The sequence below is a fragment of the Notamacropus eugenii genome, chromosome 1 (assembly GCF_028372415.1).
Source record: "Notamacropus eugenii isolate mMacEug1 chromosome 1, mMacEug1.pri_v2, whole genome shotgun sequence".
In the NCBI taxonomy this organism is placed as follows: Eukaryota; Metazoa; Chordata; class Mammalia; order Diprotodontia; family Macropodidae; genus Notamacropus; species Notamacropus eugenii.
The window spans coordinates 652758669-652780241 of NC_092872.1; the positions used below are offsets into that span (position 1 = coordinate 652758669).

Consider the following 21573-nt stretch of genomic DNA (forward strand, 5'->3'; position numbering starts at 1 on the left):
ACTCTCTGGCTTTCAGTCTCCTTATCTGTAAAAATGAAGGCGTTAGCTAGCTTCTAAAATCCCTCCAAACTCTGTCTATGATCTCATGGTCTTAATGACTATTTTGTTTCCTTACACTGCCAATGATAACTGCATCTCTGAAGAAAAGTTTAAGAATAGGAGAGAGAGGCAAAGGAAAATAAATAGTGATAGAAAGATCCAAGGGTATAAGAAAACACAGAAATCAAATCATTTAAGGTGATTTGGTTTCAAAAATCTTTTTAGAATCTATTCTCCACTTTCCACCTGCAGCTCTGCTTGGTTTTAACTCCAGAGAATATGAAGCCTCAGGGTTAGGTACCCCCTGATGGCAATACCTCCACCACCCCAGCTTTTCAGTTTCCTTTGGTATGCTGTCTTCCCCCATCAGATCATAAGCTCCTTGAAGGCAAAGACAGTTTTTTTCTTATTGGTATCCCCAAGTGCTTAGCACAATGCCTGGCACACAGCAGGCACTTGATAAATGTTTGCTGAAATTTATGAATTTTAATTTTTGCTGCCATCAACCCACTAAGTCCCTCATTACCATCTATTTAGATGATTACAATTGCCTCCTAATTGGTCTTCTGTACTCAACTTTCTTTTCCCTTTATTCACTCTTTATATGCCAGATAAATCTTCCTTATGTACCATCATATATCATTATGTCAATGATTTGTTCAAAACCTTTCAGCGCTTCATTGAACATGAACAAGAACTATTGCTCCTTCTGGACAGAAGATAAATTCATGAATTCTCAAGGAAAATAAGAGTAGTAAGCCTGTATTTCTATAACAATGTTTTCACTTTTATAAACCCAAATGTCAAGACCATTTTATTGCTAAATGAATGTGATGTCTATCACCAGGTAGTACATTAAAAATTCAGAAGCAACCAGAAAACATTTTTATTTTTTGCTGAAAGAAAAAAAGGGTAAAAAAAATTAGTGGTGGGAGGGGGAGTGAAGAAACCTGAATTTTAATTATGTAGATTTAAAAGCTTGAAGCTCAAACTGAACTTTACCTATTAAAACTTGAAAAAGAAAAGCTATGTATTCACTATACTTAGATAAATGTCAGTAATTCAAGTCGATTTTAGCCATTCATGGAACCTAGAATATTACTCACAAAATACTCACATTTAGGATATATAAAATGTTATAAATGGTAGAAAAAATATTTTCAAAGTATTAGACCCCACATTTCTTTGAAAACTTCATTTAATGAAATGGAAACTTTATAATATCAACTAAAATTGTAGATCTCCTTCTTTGAAAAAATACAAAAAAAGTTGCATTTTGTTCAGCACCTTGGTTGGAGTCATCTATAAGTATAACGTACCACAATGTGCATGGGACTAGATGATATCTAATTCAACCTCCTAATTTTACAGATAAAGAAATTAAACTGCAGAAGGATGGGTCCAAGGTCACAAAGGTAGAAATAGCAAAGCAGGAATTCAATCTAAGTCAAATATTCTTTCTACCACACAACATACTGGCTCTAGTACTAAGAATGCTATCAAGAAGATAGGCCAGGATTTCATTTGGAATGGAAACTCTTAATATAATGTTTCAAAGAATATATACATTACATAATATCACTTTTCCTCCTTCCAGAGTGACACTGTTGGTCACTGGATAAAGAAAGAGGATACATGTTCTTTCATAAAGCAAATAAATATTTTGGATACATTGTAAATGATATTTTTTAAAGACAGGAAGCATGGAAAAAGCCTGGCTTCTATCCAAAGCTAAAAATGGAAATTTGAAGGAACAGAACTGAATAGGATGTTTACAAAATTCTTTAAAGCTTTGTAGTAGTAAAAGGAAGGTAGAAATGAATGGAATAAAAAGAGGAGTTGGAATAAGGAAAATAAAAATAAAAATTTCTTATTTAAAGTCAATACAATTTAGAGAATGAAATGAGAATGAAAGTATAGAATTCATGGACATAGTAAGTCAGTGCTACAAAGCAAGGAATAAAAGAGCATTAAATAACACCAAGAGACATTTTTATACCTCTTTAGCTTTTCTAAAAGGGATCTTCATTACTTCTTGTTGCTGCTCCAACTGTACCAGAGTGTGAGGCTTAAGGGGTGATCCTGGGAGTGACTGGCAAAATATGTCATTCACTGGGGAAGATCTGAACCTGTTTAAAGAAGAACAAGGTCATAAACTACTGGGCATAAAAGGAAGAGAAAATATTTAGGACCGATGGATGTAATGCTATTAACTCTAAATACCTTACCTATATTTAGGATGATTGCACAGTAGGGGTGTCAATATGACTACTTCATATTCACAAGTAGTAACTTCAGCTACTGAAAGAATTTCATGTTTCGCTTCAGGATGGCAGATGTACATTACAGTGCTTGATCTGGGGAGGTTCTGTCTCAAACTACAAGGGGTGCCATTTCCCATTCCAACAGGATAGTAGGGAGTCATCTGACCTTCAATATTTTTAGTGGGGATCTTAAAAACAAAAGGAAAAAAAACCACCACAAAAGACATTTCTTATAAACTTAAAATAGCTACATCCTTTAAGAGTTCACAAATGTACAGGTCATTTTTCAGAATCTCTTCCTGTTAATTTTCTTTTTGATTTATGAATCCTTATCTAGCCAACTATACACATTGTCAAATCAAGTTTTATACAGAATAATGAAACTGCCTTAATGGTAATACGTAATAATTTCAAAATAAGTTTGTTTTCAAAGCTATAGTGTTCTTGATTATTTTAACTATTTTCTAAATCCCTAATCCAACCCAAACCCCAAAAGACATGCACTGACTATAAGAAAATGAAGTATATACTAAATCTAAGCCTTTGTTCATGTTAGGGAAGAACTACAAATTCATTTAGAGTCCTATTTTCATTTTTATAGTCTCACAAAAAATTTCTGTATTTTAAAAGTGCCTACGACAATGTACACTTTTTTTTTGAGAGGTAGCCACAGCACAGTAGTGAGAGAAGACTGGTCTTGAAGTGACCACATCTCAGACTCAGATCCTGCCTCAGATAATAACCGGGAATGTGACCATGGCCAAGTCATTTAATTCCTTAGTGTCCCAGGCAACACTTTAAGATGATCAGTTTCTTAACAGTTTCTAATCTGCATTGGTAGAGGGAGTTTCCTTACTAGGCAATCTCTACAACTCCAGCTGTAGAATTGCACAGAATGAAATTAATCGATAAGCTCACATACAAATATATCTTTTTATATTAGAAAAGTATTACAGCATATAGTAGACAGATAATGGTCTTGGAGTCAGAAGTTCAATAGTCCTAATTCTGAATCTTACTGTGTTTCTTAATAAGTTATCAAATGTCCTTTGGTCACACAAGCCTACTAAAGTTGAAAATACTTATTTTATTTTTTAAAAATTTACTAACTATTTTTAATATAAAAAAAAATTGAGTTCCAAATTCTCTCCCTCCCTCCAGTCCCTTCCCAAACTACTGAAAAAGCAAGCAATATGATATCAGTTTTATATGTGAAATCATGCAAAATATATTTCCATATTAGTCAAGTTGAAAAAAAATCAAGAAAAATAAAGAAGTAAGCAAATTATATTTGGCTTGTACTCAGAGCTCAGCAGTTTTCTCTCTGGAGGTGGACAGCATTTTTCATCACGACACTTCAAGACTGTTTTGAACCACTACATTGATCAGAATAGCCAAGTCCTTCATAGTTATTGTTACAATATTGCTATTATCGTGTAAAATGATCTCCTAGTTCTGCTCACTTCATCTGTGTCAGTTCATATAGGTCTTCCCAGGTTTTTCTGAAACCATCCCTGTTGTCATTACTTATGGCACAATAGTTTTCCTTTGCAATCATATCCTACAACTGACAGCCATTCCCCGATTGATGTGGATAACCTCAATGTCCAATTCTTTGCCATCACAAAAAAGAGGTTCTATATAAATATTTTTGTACAGATAGATCCTTTTCTTTTTCATTGATCCCTTTGGGATATAGACTTAGTAATGGTATCTCTGGGTAAAAGGGTATGCAGTTTTATAGCCCTTTGGGCATAGTTTCAAACTGTTCTCCAGAATGGTAGGATCAGTTTGCAATTCTATAAACTGTTCATTAGTATACATATTTCTCCATGTCCCCTCCAGCACCTGTCACTTCTGATAGGTCTAAGTTGATACATCAGAATTGTTTTAATTTTAATTTCTCTAATCAGTAGTGATTTAGAGTGTTTTTAAAAATGACCATACATAGCTTTGATTTCTTCTACTAAAAACTGCCTGTTCATATTCTTTGACCATTTATCAATTGGAGAATGGCTCTTATTTTTTTACAAATTTGACTCAGTTCTCTATATATTTGAGACAAGAGGCTTCTATGAGAAACTTGCTGTAAAATTTTTTAATATTACTTCCTTGTCTATTAGCAAAATGTTGCTTTCCTGATTTAATTAGGTCTATCTCTGCTTTTGTTTTGTCTGAGACCATGATTGCTATCCGTATCCCAGTAAGAGAAATATTGTGCAAATCAAATCCTTAATACAGTGGCCTCATTATCAATGGGTATCAAGAATAAAACTTGACATTTTTCACTTGCCTCCTTTGAACTTTCTTTGGATTTTTCCTTTTCTTTTTCTTCTTTTTCTATGGAGTAATGTAAGAATGAATGAAGTAAGTGCAGCAACTTATAATGCAGTTATAAATGACACAAGGTTTTCAATTAACTTAGAAACCCCAAATTTGAAATAAATGTGTCCTTCCAAACTTCCTTGAAGGCTTCCATTAAAATATTTCTGAAAGAAAATTTTAATATAGGACATACATATATGAGTTTTTTGTTGATTGGCCAACATATATAATTTTAAGTTTACTTCCTTGAAAAACTTTGTATCTTTCATCACAAAAAATAGTATCTTTTTTATCTTCAGATGGAAAATGGTTTCTCTCCTCACTTAATTAAAAGATGATCTTTTGCAATGTTCTAGGTTTTTTATTTTTCCCTGAATAAAATACTCAATAGGGAACCTGGCCAAATTACTTTACGAACTTCCTTCACAATATCTGTACATATGCAAATTTAAAAATACAGCTTCCTGAGAAAAACAGGTGAAGGGAAAAAAAAAATCAGTATTTACCAAAATAAAGAATAAAAAAGGAAAACTCTTAGAAATAATTTCTAGTAATTTGGAGCTTTACTATTTTTATAATTCAGAGTCTCAGACCATCCTAGAAACAATTTCTACTTGAATATGTACTTTAAGAAATTCAAGTCTTACTATTAGATGATCATGCAATGACAAACCTTCTTCAGTTAGTGTGCTCTTTTTCATCCTGTTTCCAAGGAAGTACTCCTGAATATTTATTTTCTATATTTGAAGATAAAAAAAAAAGTAAAACTTTTTGTAGTTACTTAGCTCAACAAGACACTGTCCTCTATCCTTGAACCCCTTTTGACTATTCACACCCTGCTCATCTTCAATCCTGGGCTATCCCTACCATTTGATTTCTCTATTCCTACTCTCAAGTCAACGAATGTTGTCATGTGAAAGAGTTAGTATCTATTTTGTTTGGTTCCAAAAGGAAGAATTGGGAGCAATATATGAAAGTTGCTAAGAGGCATATTAAGACTTGATGTCAGGAAAACCTAATAATTGAGCTGTGCAAAAGTAGAGTGGGCTACCTTAGGAAGCAGTGGGTTTCTCCTCATAAGAGTTCTTTAGGCAAAGACTGGTGTCATTAGGTATGTAGTAGCAGGGATTCTTTTTCAAATATGGGCTGGACTAGAAGGTCACAAATTCATTCTAATTCTTAATTCTGAGAATCTTTGCTAAAGACAGCTTTTCACATATACTTTTTATCTCATTACTTTCTGTCTCTTTTGGGACCCATCAATCTTTCCTTTTCTGTCTCATCTTTAATCTCCTGCTATATACTAGTGCTTTTCCTGCTGCCCAAAAATATCCTTAAGTTTCTTCTACTCTTAAAAATACTTCTTTTGATCATGTCATCTGCCTGAGCTATTGTCCTTTCTCCTATCCACTGCTAAACTCTTAGATATATAATATCTCCATTTTCTCACTACCCATTCAATCCTCAGCATTTTGCAATCTCAATTTTAATCTGATAACTCTACTGAAACTTCTCTTTTAAATATCACCAATCATGTCTTAATTGCTATGACTGACATCTATTTCTTAGGGCACATCCTCCTTGATCACTCTGCAGCATTTAATACTAGTGACTACTCTTTCCCTTCTTTGTTATACTCTTCTGTTATCAGGGCTTGAATATCCCCCCTGTGGCTATTTCTCTTTGTATGGTGTGCTCTTTCTTTTCCCTTCCTCCTTAATCTCTCCTCTAAATCCTAGTCCTATACCCCTAAATGTCTGCTGGACCTTTATAGGATGTTCCACTGGTATCTTAAACTCAACATATTCAAATGAGAACTCATCATCTTCCTCAATAGAACTACCACCTTCCTAGGCTGAGTGCCTCAAAACCTTAGTAATCCTTAAGTCCTATTTTTCCTTCTCCCTCTCCCCAGCCCCCATACTCTTATGTCTTCCATTTAATAAATTCTGGTGATTTTATCTCCTTAACTCCCACATCTATTCCTTTTTCTTCCCTCACACTGTGTCTACCTTAATTTGGGTGGCTATCCCTACTTCTATACTCACCAATTTATTTCTTAACCTGGCTGCTTTAGTAATATTTAATATTTAATAATATTTCCAAAATATGCTGCTTAAAAACCCTGCACGATGCCATACTGCTCACCCTTTTAGAATACAAAACAAACTCTTTGACTTGGTATTTAAATCCTTTTCCAACCTAGTTCCAACACAGCCTTCTAGTCCTATTTCCCATTACTTCCCTTCAGGTAATCTGCTTTTAAGCCACAGTGGGCTGTTGTTTAGTTATTCTAATTTACCATGTAATCTTTTACTCCAATGCCTTCTTTAGAATACCCTGTGCCCTTCTCATCTCAGCCTTTCAGAATCCTTTCTTCTTTAGTTTAAGTGCCATCTCCTATCTAAAGACTCTTTCCTCATTTAAAAAAAAACTGAACTTAATAGCAGAAAAAAAAGAGCACTTCCATGTACATTATAGAAAAGGAGACGACTGTATATGAAACTGTTAACACTACATAGGGCTTATTTTTCTTTTTAAGTATATAATAAATTCAACATGTAACTTTCAAGCTATCCTGTTTATCTGTGATTCCTTCTGTTCTATTCTTATTTTGAGGATAGTACAGGGGAACCTTATCTCAAGTCATCCTCTTCTTCCTGTATTCCTGACCCTGAACATGAAAAAAAGAAAACAAAGGCAGAACAAAACTCTTGTAATAAATATATATAGGCAAATGAAACAAATTCTCATATTGGCCATACCTCAGTATATATGTTTTGTTCTGTATCTTAAGTCCATCATCACCTCTCTATTAAATTGGTAGCATGTCTTAAAATTGGTCCTTTGGAGTCATAGTTAGTTATTTCTTTGATCAGAGTTTTTAAGTCTTAGAAAGCCTTTCTTGATCTCCTAGCAGAAAAAGTATTTTCTCTTTCCTCAAATATTCTTAAAGCACCTTTTAAAAATCTCTTTGTCCCTACTGCTCTTCTATTATACTTGTGTATGTATAAGTTCCTTGAGAATAGGAACTATATTATTTTTTAATCTTTGTATTTCTAATACCAAGAATGGTAGAACTTGGGTATTTAAATATTTTGTATTTATGGATTGTTACTATAACTGCTTTAAAAATAAAATCTTTAAAAATTAAAAATTCTTACTCCTGTTCAATTCAATTTGACATACATTTACCATTGTACCTACTGTAGATTTTTGGCATTAGCTGAGACAAGTTTTAGAGAAAGCACATTCAAAGTACATAGCCTAGAAGATGAATATGGCACATACAGAGATTATTACAACATGATGACTGCTTTTGAGAGTTTCAAAAATAGTCTAATGTTCAAGTTTCATAACGAAAATGTGACAAGGTTTGATCATGCATTAAGAAAAACATACCTGACCAGTTTCTTTCTCTTCATGATACTGCCGAATGTGTTTTCCATGACATACTTCATATGTCCAATAAGATTCAATCTTTTAAAAAAAACCAAACAACCCAACATATTTTTAAATTTCTGAAAACTGAAATCTTTTGAATTTCAATTTGATATTGAGGAATTTATCAGATGAACAGCTGATCAGTTGGCAACAGCCTACTTATTTATTTATTAACAGCATTTTATTTTTTCCAATTACATGTAAAGACAAATTTTAAAATTCATTAAAAAAAAGGTTAGGGCTCCAAATATGACTTTGAATATTTTTTCATATGACTATAGATACTTTTGATTTCTTCATCTAAAAACTGCCTGTTCCTATTCCTTGACCATTTATCAGTGGGGAAATGACTTGTATTCTTACAAATGACTCAGTTCCCTATGTAGTTTGAAGTCCAGAAGCTCTATTCTCCCTTCATCCTTACTTCTTTTCATCATTTCCTTTGATATTCTAGATCTTTTTTTTTCCAAATGATTTTTGTTATGATATTATCAATCTTTGTGAACTATAAAGCATTAAAAGTGCAAAACAATTTTGGTAAATTGGCATGGCCTAGCCATGAGCACTGAATATTTCTCTAGCTACATAGATTGTTCTTTTGTTCTTTAAGGAGTGCTTTGTAATTGAATCCATATAAGTCTTTTGTGTGCTTTGGGAGGTTGATCCCCAGATATTTTGTGTATTCTGTGGTTATTTGGAGTGGGATTTCCACTTTTATTATTGTCATGTGTTTTGTTATTATTACATAAAAATGCCGTTGATTTTTGATGATTAATTTTACAGCTTGAGAGTTTGCTGAAGTTATTAATTTTCTCAATTAGTATCTTTGCTGATTCCCTGGGGGTCAAGAAATGAGACCTTTATCACAGACACTTGCTGTAGAAATTGTTTCCCAGATTTCTGCTTTTCTTCTAACCTTAGTTGCTTTAATTTTGTCTATCCAAAATCTTTTTAATTTAATATAACCAAAATTATCCATTCTACATCCCATTTCTCATTTCTTTTTAATCCTAAATTCTTCCCTTCTCCACAGATCTGACAGGCTAACTATTTCTTGCTCTCCTAATTTGTTTATGGTATTACTCTTTATAAAAGTCTAAATCATGTACCCATTTTGACCTTATAGTGGTATACAGTGTTAAAATATTTGTCTACACCTGGGGCAGCTAGGTGGTGCAGTGGATAGAGCACCAGTGCAGGAGTCAGGAGGACCTGAGTTCAAATCTCACCTCAGACACTTGACACTCACTAGCTGTGTGACTTTGGACAAGTCACTTAACCCCAATTTGCCTCATCTTGGGTCATCTCCAGTCATCCTGATGAATATCTGGTCACTGGATTCAGATGGCTCTGGAGGAGAAGTGAGGCTGGTGACCTGCACAGCCCTCCCTCACTCAAAACAAAGTCAAGTGCAAGTCATGTCATCATTTCTCTGATGGCATGGTCTTCTTCAGCAACAAAGGACGAACGCACATTAGTCTACACCTAGTTTCTGCCACACTGTTTTCTAGTTTTCCCAGCAGTTTTTGTCAAACAGTAAGTTCTTGTTCCAGAGGCTAGGGTCTTTGGGTTTATCAAACACTAGATTACTATCATCATTTACTACTATATCTTGTGAATCTAATCTATTCCACTGATTCACCACTCTTATTTCTTAACCAGTCTCAGATAGTTTTGATGTTTGTTGTTTTATAATGTAGTTTGCGATCTGGTATGGCTAGGAGGGCAATAGTTTAAATGAATATTAAGTGAGTGTTTCAGAAAAATATGACAAATCTCTCTTGAATTCTAAAGCAGAGTTTTTTAAAACCATGAATTCATCATTCCTGAAGTTTTGAGGGAAAAGAGATTAGCTAGCAGACAGTTTGATTCTTATGGGATCTGTTACAGTCACTTAGTTTAGAAATAATTTCTCAGCAATTAAAAATATATCAAAAAGCCCTTCTTAGGGAATACTCTACTTCAAGAAGTGAAATAATATGTAAGTGTAAACTCAGTTTGAAGATATAAATCATAAAATACACTCAAGAAATAAATCAAAGTTTTTTTTTTAACTTTGAAATTCACCTACAAACAATTTACAATGAATTTTAATGGAATATCTGTTGAGTGTAACAGATAGGAGTATTTCTAAACTTCAGGTAACACACACTTAAGTACGTTGCTGAAAGTTTCAGAATTCCTGGCTTCCTTTAAGTCCCAACTAAAATTCCACCTTCCACAGGAAGCCTTCACCAATCCCTCTTGATTACAGTGCCTTCCCTTTTAAAAATTATCTCCTATTTATCCTGTATATGGCTTGCTTTGTATATATTTGACTGCATGTTGTCTCCCCTATTAGACTGTAAAGCTGCTTGAGGGTAATCCTTAAGGATTGTCTTCTACCTCTTTTTATATTCCCAGCACTTAGTAACTGGTACAAAATGACTGATTAATAAATGTTTATCTATTGATTGAACTTACATAAGTTCAGCAATTTATTAAATGTCTGGTTATCTAGAATCATAGCTCACTTTCTAACAATGAAGTACAACATATATTAAAGTAGGAATAAACAAAGAATTATTTTTGATAACTGGGTGCTGGGTATTTATTTTCTAACATTATATAAAATAAGGTTAAACAGAGAGAATCATGTGGTGGGTAGATCAGAAGCAGGATACAATTATACCCTACAATTTGGGCATAAGAAATGATGTAAGGTAGTGGTGTTACATTTGAATAGAAAAAGAGTTGTGTATTGACTTAGAAACTACAAATTAACATTATCTATGCTATATTACAAAAAAATTTAAACATTTCCCAATTATACTTTAACCTTACTAGGGAGTTTTACCACACAAAGTTTGACATGTCCAGTAATAAGGGATGTTATCTAAGAAATGTTTGATTGGAATATGATGCTGGTTAGTCACACAGTAAGAGCAACAGTCAATAGATGGACAGCCTGAGTCCTACCCTGGACCCATTGAATGTTAAGCGATCTAAAGGAATGTCTCTGGAACACATGAAGGACTTATGGGAGGATGTGCACAAGCACCAAACAGGATGAGACGGTATGGATGGGTTGTAATTTGTACCACTGGAAGTAAAATTCACACTGACGAGATCATGGATCTACTGAATTCTGAAAAAAAGGTCAAATGAACAGAAAATACATACCCTGTATGAACAACTGCTTTGTTTAAAGAGTGGTTCCAATAATTCACCTGGAGTAGGGCCTTTATAGTCCTTATCTTCTTCCTGCAAGAAATAAGGTTTTAATAATTATAATTTTCTTTTAATATTTTCTAATATTAAAGGATAGAAAGAGAGGGAAAAGAACATTCTAGGGATGTGCGTGTGTGTGCGTGGGCGTGATAACAAACAAAAGCAGAGAAATGAGAAAAAGGTCTATATGATATTTATTTGTGATCTTTAAAAAATGAACAAACTTATTTAAAATTATATCCTGTTTCGGAAATTGGAATGTTTCAAGTTTTAGTCCCTCAGTTGCTATTTATTTTTTTAATTTCTTTTCAGTTGCTATTTATAATTGGGCATTAATTCTTCCTGGAAGAACTTTAATGTATGTGTGGCATTATTATCAATTCATTTATCAGAACTTACCTCATCTCCACTTGCTACAAGGGGGAGTATGCATTTATATTTTTCTTTATCTGCAGTTGTCATAATGACATAATTATCTTCTTTATAGAAAACACCAGCAGTAGGCTAGAAATATACAAACACAAGAAGACATTAGTTTAACTTCTTAAGTGCATGAAACAAGTATCTAAAACAAAATACAGAGACAGAATTATAAGTGTTGTTTATTCAAACTGTTCTACTGTTGCAGCTGATGTTTGTATACATGTCTGTTCTTTACATATTTGTAAGGGAAATAGTATCCGTTACTGACACAATGAGAGGAGGATAACTAAAAATACTGGATGGCAGAATTGGAATTTTAAAAGATCTTTTAGGCTGGAATAATGCACTAAGAGAAGCAGTTGAATGAGTTCTGGTTTTGAAGTCAAAGGACCTGGATAAATCCTAGCTTTGCTATGTGACTTTGGAGAAGTCACTTAACTTTTCTAGGACATCTGCGTCAACAGATAAATACAATTTCACAAAACTTAAGTGATAACTCGGCTTATTACAAGAGAAATGAATTTGGAATGCAAAGAATTCACAATCATAAAGAAGTCTGCATATTTATGACAGCAGGACAAAGGAAGGAGGAAGCACCAGTAATCTCCACCTAAAGGAGTGTAGCATGAGAGGGGCTACAGTGCAGTAAAGGTAGGAAAAGAACAAAATCCCTCCCACAGGGGAGGAGCAAGGCAATGGCAAAAGTCACATTCTTTTCCCTTGAGAACTGCCAGTCTAGGAAGATAGGATGTTCTGCTTATCTACAAGGGTCCCAGCTGCACAGGCAATTTCTTAGCTTAAGTGTAGAATGACTGACACCTGTCTTGATTCCCAAGGACACACAGAGAGCCCAGCTTGGAATGCAAACAACAAATTAGCTCAGCTCAGGCAGGGTTTCATCCTTGATACATTCAGGGCCAATTGCATACTATGGGTACAGTATTTCTGGAAAATATGGCAACTCAAAAAGACAACTTCAGGGTATCCTTTAATATTCTTTAATATCTGAAACATAATAGGTAAGGGTGGGATGCAGTTCAGATTATACAACTTCTTAATAGCCCTTTCCAATTCTAAATCTATGATCTCAAAAATGGAATTAAACAGTGATAAATATGAATCTGATATGGAGGTTCAAAATGCCAACTATACAAGAAAGAATCGAGGAGAATTAGTCTGATAATAGTTCAAGTAAAATAAAAATTTAGGAGCTCTGTTTCATAACTCAAAATGAGTTAATGGTATTATGGCTGTTGACAATGTGGCCCTGAAGTGAACTTAACCTGTTTTCTTAGGCTGCCATATTTTCTAGCAACACATAGGAAGTTCGAATGATGAAGTTCTGTGCACTGTACTCCCCCCCAGCCCCTGCCTTGAGCTGACATAATATACAAGTCAACTCTAACAGAACTCTCTAGCTACTCTAGCCCAAACTGATAAACTGCGCAGCTGGAACCCATTCAGATAATGCTCATTCCAAGGTCTGGCAGTTCCCAAGGGGTGTGCGAGTGGAGGGGTGAAGAAGGCTGGTGCCTCTCCCGCTCCCTCTCGCTCCCCCACGACCACTGCTCCCTTTCTCTTCCCATGCCACTGGGATTGCCTGCCATCCTTCCCATAAGATCTCCTCTTTTCATTGTAACCTTTACATACCCAAGGCTTTGCCTGCATTGTTGAATTCTGTATAAGAGGCTTCAACATGCATGTCTTTTGCTATCTTTGAAGTCAAATAAATTGCTACTCAAGTCTTTTGAAGTTGTGAGTACTGCCATAAAAGCTAATGCAATCTCAGGATACATTAATAACAGATGACATTCATACAGCATGTTACTGACTGCAAAACACATTGGAAATATTTCATTTGAACTTTATAATGACCATGTGAGGTTGGTAAGTATTATCTCTATTTTTCAAATGAAAAAACTGCAGCTAAGACAGGTTAAGCAGCTTGTTCTAGATGGGATTTGAATCTAGGCATTCTTGTCTCCAAGCTCAGGTCTTTATCCATTCACAACACCACAGTTCTCATTCCACAAAAAGTATAGTTTTCAAATCAGGGTAATGATCCACAAATATTATGTGCTGGTCAGATATCTGAAATATTGAATTTGATTTAACAGTGCAAAGAATAATAGATCTAGAGTCAGGTGACCTGGGTTGAAATCCCACTTTTGACACATGAGCTACATTTAATCTCTTTGAACTTAAATTTCTTATCCGTAAAATGGGGAAAATATTTGCTCCCTCTGCCTTATAGGATTGTTGTGAGGAAAGTACTTTTTTTTTTAATGAGGTAATAGTCTCCGTATTTTTTTAACCCGACTGGAAGTTCACCAAGCCTGATTCCAATACTGACTGGCCTAGAAGATTTAAACTGCTCCATTTTTCTGATTATGGCTGGTAATAACCCATTATTTGACTAAACTTTTCAAGTCAATCCCTTGGATAATTATGGTAATTGTTGGGAATGCCTTCCTATCAAGTAATGAAAATCAATGGAAAAATTACAGTTTACTTTACATAATTTGTTTTATTGCTCTACCTTGTTAGGATGTACTTTGTAAAGTGACAGATGGTTGTGAAATGAACATTTCTGTAACATACAAAAGGAAAGAAATTTCTGTTTAAATCTCACAGATTATTTTCTCTTACTAATGAATTTCAAACAGAAATTTATCTTGAGGGAGATGACTCTTACCCTTATAAATCTGAATCAGTTCTCTATACATCTTAAATGAGACTTTTATCTGAAAAACTTGCTACCAAGATTCTGTCCCCACAGAATCCCCCACCCCCATTTCCTGCTTCTCTTTTTATTTTTGTTAGCTATCATTATTATTGTTACATCCATTATCCCATTTGAGCCTCATAATAATTCTGTGTGCTAAGTAGTACAAACATCCCCATTTTTATTCCCATTTCTTCCCCCAGTCTGGACTGATGATTTATTTCATCAGGGTGGAGAACTTCTGGCATGGAAACTCTCTCTGCTGATGAAGACTGGAAACTTTGGTCTTTCTGAGACTTACAGTCTTGGAAAGGTCTCTGGGGCCCTGAGAAACTGGGTGATTTACTGATGGTCATATACTTAGCATATGTCAGAGGCAGAAGACCTTGGTCTTCCTGATTCTAGGGCCAGTCATCTGTCCACTACACCATGCTGCCTTAGAATCTCATTTTACAGAGAAGTGAATTTTTTTAAAAATTGGATCACAGGTAAGAAAAGTTAGTTTCAGAGATGTTAGGTGACTTGCTGAAAGTCAATAGAGCTAATACATGAAAGAGCTCAACCCATGTTTGAGTTCTTCAAGTCAGATATCTTCAAATCTGGTACTTCTACTTTGTCAGACTAACAATGCTGACAGATGGAAGACCATTGTTGTTCAGCGGTTTCAATCATGTTCTACTCTTTGAGACCCCATTTGGGGTTCTTTTGGCAGACATACTGTAATGGTTTGCTATTTTCTTCTCCAGTTCTTTTTACAGATGAGGAAACTGAGGCAAACAGGATTGAGTGACTTGCTCAGTCACAGACCTAGCAAATGTCTGAGGCCAGATTTGCACTCAGTAAGAGTTTTCCTGCCCTTGCTTCTCTTTTTTAAAGAGAAACTCTATTGGTAATAAAAATTATCTATTTTACCTCCAGTGAATGTCTCTCTTTTATTTGGTCATGAAACTTTCCCCTACCAATAGATCTGACAGGTAATTTCTTCCATATTGTTTGTTTATGATCTCACCCTTTATGTTTGAATCATCACAGATATAAATCATCTGTAGTTTGTCTTGATATATATATAGAGAGTGTGAGATGTTAGTCTGTACCTAGTTTCCACCAAACTGCTTTCCAGTTATCTTAAGTTTTTGTTGAATAGTGTGTTGTTGCCCCAATAACTAGAATCTTCGGATTTATCAAACACTAGGCTACTGTGCTCATTTGCTTCTGTATATTGTGTACCTAATCTATTCCACTAATTGTCCTCTCTATTTCTTACTGGGTAATTAAATTGTTCTTCATAGAATAGTACTGGTGGGGCAGTGGATAGAGTGCCAGGCCTGGAATCAAGACCACCTAGTTCAAATCTGGCCTTAGACACTTACGAGTTGTATGATCCTGGACAAGTTACTTTAATCCTGCTTTCCTCAGTTTCCTCATCTGTAAAATAAGCTGGAGAAGGAAATGGCAAACCATTCAAGTATTTTGCCAAGAATACCCTAAAATGGGTCACAAAAGTCAGACAAGACAGAAAACAACTAAACAACAGTAACAACTGGTACCACAAGGCTCCCTTCCTTGTACTTTTAAAAAAATTTCCCTTGATATTCTTGACCTTCTGCTCTTCCAGATCAACTTTATCATTATATTATATTGCCTTGGCTTACCTATCAGCAATCAATATTTTCGCAATTATTTAGATCTTTTTTGTGCATGTGTTGAGTTTTGTAATTAAATTCACATGATTCGAATATCTTGGCAGGCAGACACAAGTATTTTACACTATCTGTAGTTATTTTAAATACAATTTCTCTTTTTATATTTTCCTGCTGGATTGTTGTTGGTAATATAAAGAAATGCTGATGATTTGTATTTACTTTTATATCTTGAAACTCTACTGAAGTTGTTGTTTCTGTTAATTTTTAGTCGACTTCCCAGAATACTTTTAAGTAAACCACCTGCAAATAGTGATTGTTCCCTCTCTGCTTGTGCTTATTCTTCCAATTTCTTATCATTGCTACAGCTAGTGTTTTCTAGCACTATACTGAATAGTGATGGTGCTAATGGATTTTATTGCTTTACCTCTGATCTAAATGGAAAGGCCTTGAGGTTATTTTTATTACAGATAATGCTGGCTCCTGTTTTAGATAGATACTACTTATTTTAAGGAAAGCTCCATTTATTCCTATGGTTTCATGTTTTTAACAAGAATGGGTGCTGTATTGTCAAATGTTTATTCTGCATCTAGTGACATAATCCTGATTTTGTTTGCTTTGTTGTCAATAAGGTCAATTATGTTTCTGGTTTCCCCAATATTGAGCAACCCTGCATTACTGGTATAAATCTAGCCTGGTCATAGTGTATAATCTTTGTGATTATACATATTTCCCTTCAGGTACAATGCTTTTGAAATTCTTTGGAACTGTCCATTATGCCTTCCTTCCTCAAGAGAGTATCACTGGGAAGTCCCATTATCCTGCAAGACTGAATCTGTCTGGCACTCCCTTGCCCCCTGAATGGACTCTATGACTGGAGGGTAGGCCCATGCATAACTTCATCTTTCTCCTCACATTTTTAAGCTTTCTTTTGTCTTGTCTTACCCTATTAGATCCTAAACTGGGGAATATCTTGTTTTCATTTGTATTTGTATCCCCAGAACTTAGCATACTACCTGGCACAGAGTAGGTGCTCAATATACTACTTTATTAACTGGCTACTGTAGTCTCTTTTCTAATATTTTATTAAAAATATTTTTGCATTAATATTCATTAGAGACATTGGTCTATAGTTGTCTTTGTTTTGACTCTCCCTGGTTTAAGTATTAAGACCCTATATTTGTCATATAAGGAACCTGGTAGGGCCCCTTCTTTTCTTATTTTTTCCAAGAGAAAATTAAAGCCAAAGGTTTGGGGGTTGCAAATAAGGGAATCTTATTATTCTTAGACACTTTACATATGGAGCATGTGTCACTCATGAAAAGAAGATGAGATTGACTGGAGAAACCTACTGTAAGCCGTGAAGATAAGACAGTTTATTTTCTTCTTTTTTTTTGGCTACTGGCCTCTTTTGATAGAATTTCTTTTTTTTAATAATAACCCAAACTTTAAAACTCACAATGTAGTGAGGATATTCATTGTAAACTATGATAAAACTGCCAAAGGAAGAACTATGAATCAGAGATTATTTTAAAAATCAATTAAATTGCTAAAGAAGTGATTAAGAGGAATCAATTATAGACAGATGGCCTCACTGACTAGCATTAGATCTTTTTTCCATATCTACTTCTCCCCTCTTCCTTTCATAGCTGTCCAATGTTAGTTATATCCAGGGAGTAAAAATTATTGGGTGCATTGAAAAGTGTATTAATTATTGAATTTAGGAACAAAGAAAAATAGATTTGGAGCAGAAAGGGACCTAGAGTTGATCTGGTCCAATCTATCATTTTATAGATGAAGAAGACCAATTAGATGAAATAACTTGTCCAAGATTAAACAGGTGGTAAGGGACAGGATTTGCGTCTACAAATCCAGCCTTCTCTGGAAAACCTGAAGAATAGAGTTGGAACTCTGAAGCACCAACAGGGTAATGTTTGTATATGAGACAGAACTAGGAGCCCTAGTCCTAGACTTTACCTACCACTGTATGACCTCGAGGAAGCCATTTCATTTCTTGTTGGTCTCATGAACCATGAAGGGGGTTGGACAAAACAATGCTCTTTCTTGCTCCAACATTCTATGTAATAAAAAATATTACTTACACATCAAATATCAAAAAGGCAATACTGAGAATAAAGGGAGGCTTGACACAGAAACAAGACACAAAGAACAGACAAAACATTTCTTAATTTACATTACATGATAGATACAAGACTGATAACACAATCAAATTTTCTCTTGGTCTGACCCAATACAACAACCATCTCCAAATAATCAAGGTTGCAGGAAACCCAAATGGAAATGACTGCAGCATATTTCTAACAGTGATCTCTGTGCAGAAGAGAGGTAAGGGAAAGTGCAACAGCTGATTCAACAAACAATTGTTAAGCCTACTCTGTGAAAAGCACTGGGAACACAAAAATAACAAGAAAAACAGTCCCTGCTTTCAGGAAATGCACCACTGAAAAAGGAGATGTGCTGGTTATATAGTAAGGTAACAGATGTACAGGAAGGCATTGTAACAGTATGAAAGAAATTTGAAAAAGGCCCAGAGTAAGGAGTATAGCACATTGGATAGACCCTGTGTGGGAGATCCATGGGAGAACAGGAACAAGAACTGCACAAGATGAGAAGGTGTGGATGGTGTATGCGCAATACATACAGAAGTAAGGAATGCTTACATTGACTCAATACCAGTATGTCTTCATGTGTCACCAAGACTGCAACAGATTCTCAAAGTAGAAAAAAATTACTCTTCAGATACAATGTGGAATGGACAACAGTATGTATAAGTTTGAACCAGAAATATACATTAAAAGCAGCGCCCAGCAAAAGACTACATCTTTCATTCTAGGACCACCATAGCTAAATTTATAGAGGCTAATCCCAGGTTGATCTTAGGGAGAAAATGTTCAATTATACAATTCAAGACTAAATGCAGGCCTAAAGAATTTGCAGCCTACTGGAGTCTGTACAATGACGAAGTCACAGGTCCTTGGAGCACTGAAGACTTTCCTAATGTAATGACACAATCTCTTGCTTTGGATATCTCTAGTATTTGTGAGTGCTTAGATCATTCTTTAGTGAATTCAACATAAATATCTCTTTTAGTCACTCCACAGGGTCGTGAATGTGGAGTGTTTATAGGATCAGACTTAGACCTGGAAGGAACCTCAGCACTCATCTAATTCAATGCCTTCCTTTGTAGATGAGAAAACGGTGCCTCTGAGAGTTGAAGTGATGATCCAAATTCACAGTGCCAGTTAGAAAAAATGGGACCAGATCACTGAGTTCCTGACCCCTGGTCTAGGATTAAAAAAATCTCTCTCTCCTCCACTATCTATCTATCTATCTATCTATCTATCTATCTATCTATCTATCTTATCTATCTATCTGTTAAACTGTGCTGTCTATATATTAGTTCTTAGGGGCATGAAGACTGGAGAGTGAGGGTGGTAGATACAGTGCCACTGAATTCTTCAAAACAATCCTGCAGGGAGAGATCTTACTCTAGAATTTGTAGTGTTTATTTGTAAAAAGACAAAATTTTTCTAATTCTGTTGAGGGCATAATCACCTTCTTGTCACCCAGTTTTACAACACTCGAGTCAATCTAGATTTTTTATTCTTCCCTCTTCCATATCCAACTAAGTTGCCAATTTTTTCAATTATTTCTCTACATTGCTCCACTCACAAGGCTCACCTGGAGTAAGCCTCCTAACTGGGCTGCTGACTTTTCTAATTTATCTTTTAGATAGCTGCCAAAATCATCTTAACATTCAAGTCTGATCAGTTTCTCCCTTGCTCAAGAAATTTTAGTGATTCTTTCACCTCTAGGAAGAACTTCAAATTCCTCAGATGGACGTGAATGCCCTTCAAAATCTAGCCTCAGTCCACCTTTTAGGGCTTACTGAATACTATTTCTTCATGGATACTCTTCATTTTAGATAAACTGGTCTATTTGCTGTTCTCTTTAACACAGGACATGACCTCCCACCTCTTTGCCTTTGCCCAAGCTGCACCTCATGCCAGAACGCATTACGTCCTCACCTCTACCTTAGAATTCCTAGCTTCCTTCACAACTCAGTTCATGTGCCAGGGCCTGCCCTCTGTTGATTATCACCAGTTTATCCTGTAGGACTCCCCAAGTACAAGGTGAGCTTCTTGAGAACAGGAAGTTTTTCTTTTAAATTTTCTTTGTAACCCCAGCACTTAGCATAGTGCCTGGCACATAGAAACTTAATAAAAGCTATTGACTGACTACTAGAAGCCTGACCCCTCCCCCAAGTTATCCCATATCTACTCATCTATTTGCACGCTGTATCCCCCGCTACCCCCAATGATATCTCTTTGAGGACAGATTACTTTTTATTTTGACTTTATCTCCAGTAACTAGCTCAGTGCATGGCATGAAGTAAGAGTTTAAAAGAAGCTCGCTGGATTGAAGTGGGAGAAAAACTACCTTTGAGGGCTTTGGAGAAGGCCTGGTGGTATGTAAGGAGGAAGGGGAGAACGGTGGTTGTTTGGAGGAACAGCTGCTGGCGACTGTTCAAGAAGGCAGACGTGTCACACGCTGACTTAGGGTGTGTGTGCGTGTGTGTGTGCATGACAGACGTACATATGCATACCCACATATATGTATATGTATACACATGAAATGAATGTGTGTGTATACACGTCTCATACAGACAGGCTTTGGGACTCGGGTTCCATACACATGTGTATGTACATCTGCATGCAGGTTCCCTCTATGTGTACTTAAGTACATGTATATACATACAAGCGTATATATATGTATGTATATACCTTTCTGCTGCGGTTTTGTTTTGGAGGGAGTCATCTAGCCATGCTTCCCAGGAGAAGGTGGGAGGGTCGTGGGTGGGCAGCTCAGCCCGGTGCCTTCCGTGGCGGGTGTCTACGCACGCCTGTCAAGAGGCCAGAGGAGACCTTGGCCCGGTTAAAGGAAAAGCACTTGCTACTTGGGGGGTGGGGCGGGGGCCGGGGCCGGCGCGGGCACTGACCAGGGAGAATTCGGTGCCGGGCCAGTTGACTCGGAAGGGGATGTCGTCACTGAGCGGAGGGAGCACTCGACCACCCCCGGACGCCTCCAGGAGCCCGCAGAGGACCAGCAGAACCGGCGCGCCCGGGACCAGCCTCCGTCCGCCACCGCCTCCCTCTTCCATCCTCCTCCGCCTCTTTCTCCAGCCGCCGCCGCCGCCGCCGTCGGTGCCTCCTTGGCCCATAGAGAGGAGGCGGAGGCGGCGGGACTAGAGATGGCCCAGCGAACGGGAGCCCCAACCGCCGCCACGTCTCCTTCCGGGGAGCCCCTCGACAGCGCCTCCACCTCTCTCACTTTCGGGCAGTCATTTCCGGGACGAACGGCCCATCAACATCCGGGTCCACCTACGGAGGCCGAGAGGTGTTGATTCTCTTCTTCTCCGCCCCCTCGTAGCCTGTGCAGCCCGCGGCTCCCGGAGGTCGGGGGTCTGAGCGCTGGAAACGGG

At 36.4% G+C, this 21573-nt stretch overlaps 1 protein-coding gene across 1 annotated transcript in view; it reads right to left on the reverse strand.

Annotated features, from left to right (window-relative positions):
• Window positions 1–21509, reverse strand: part of ERLEC1 (endoplasmic reticulum lectin 1) — a 44835-nt gene extending 23326 nt beyond the window's left edge. Inside the window, exons 1-8 of the mRNA XM_072635576.1 lie at window positions 21091–21509; window positions 11682–11786; window positions 11235–11315; window positions 8031–8108; window positions 5302–5365; window positions 4597–4643; window positions 2268–2491; window positions 2039–2168 (exon numbers count right to left, since the gene is read on the reverse strand). Coding sequence (XP_072491677.1) covers window positions 2039–2168; window positions 2268–2491; window positions 4597–4643; window positions 5302–5365; window positions 8031–8108; window positions 11235–11315; window positions 11682–11786; window positions 21091–21312 — 951 coding nt within the window. The 5' untranslated portion in view covers window positions 21313–21509. The remainder of the gene's footprint in view (window positions 1–2038; window positions 2169–2267; window positions 2492–4596; window positions 4644–5301; window positions 5366–8030; window positions 8109–11234; window positions 11316–11681; window positions 11787–21090) is intronic.
• Window positions 21510–21573: the final 64 nt, after the last annotated feature.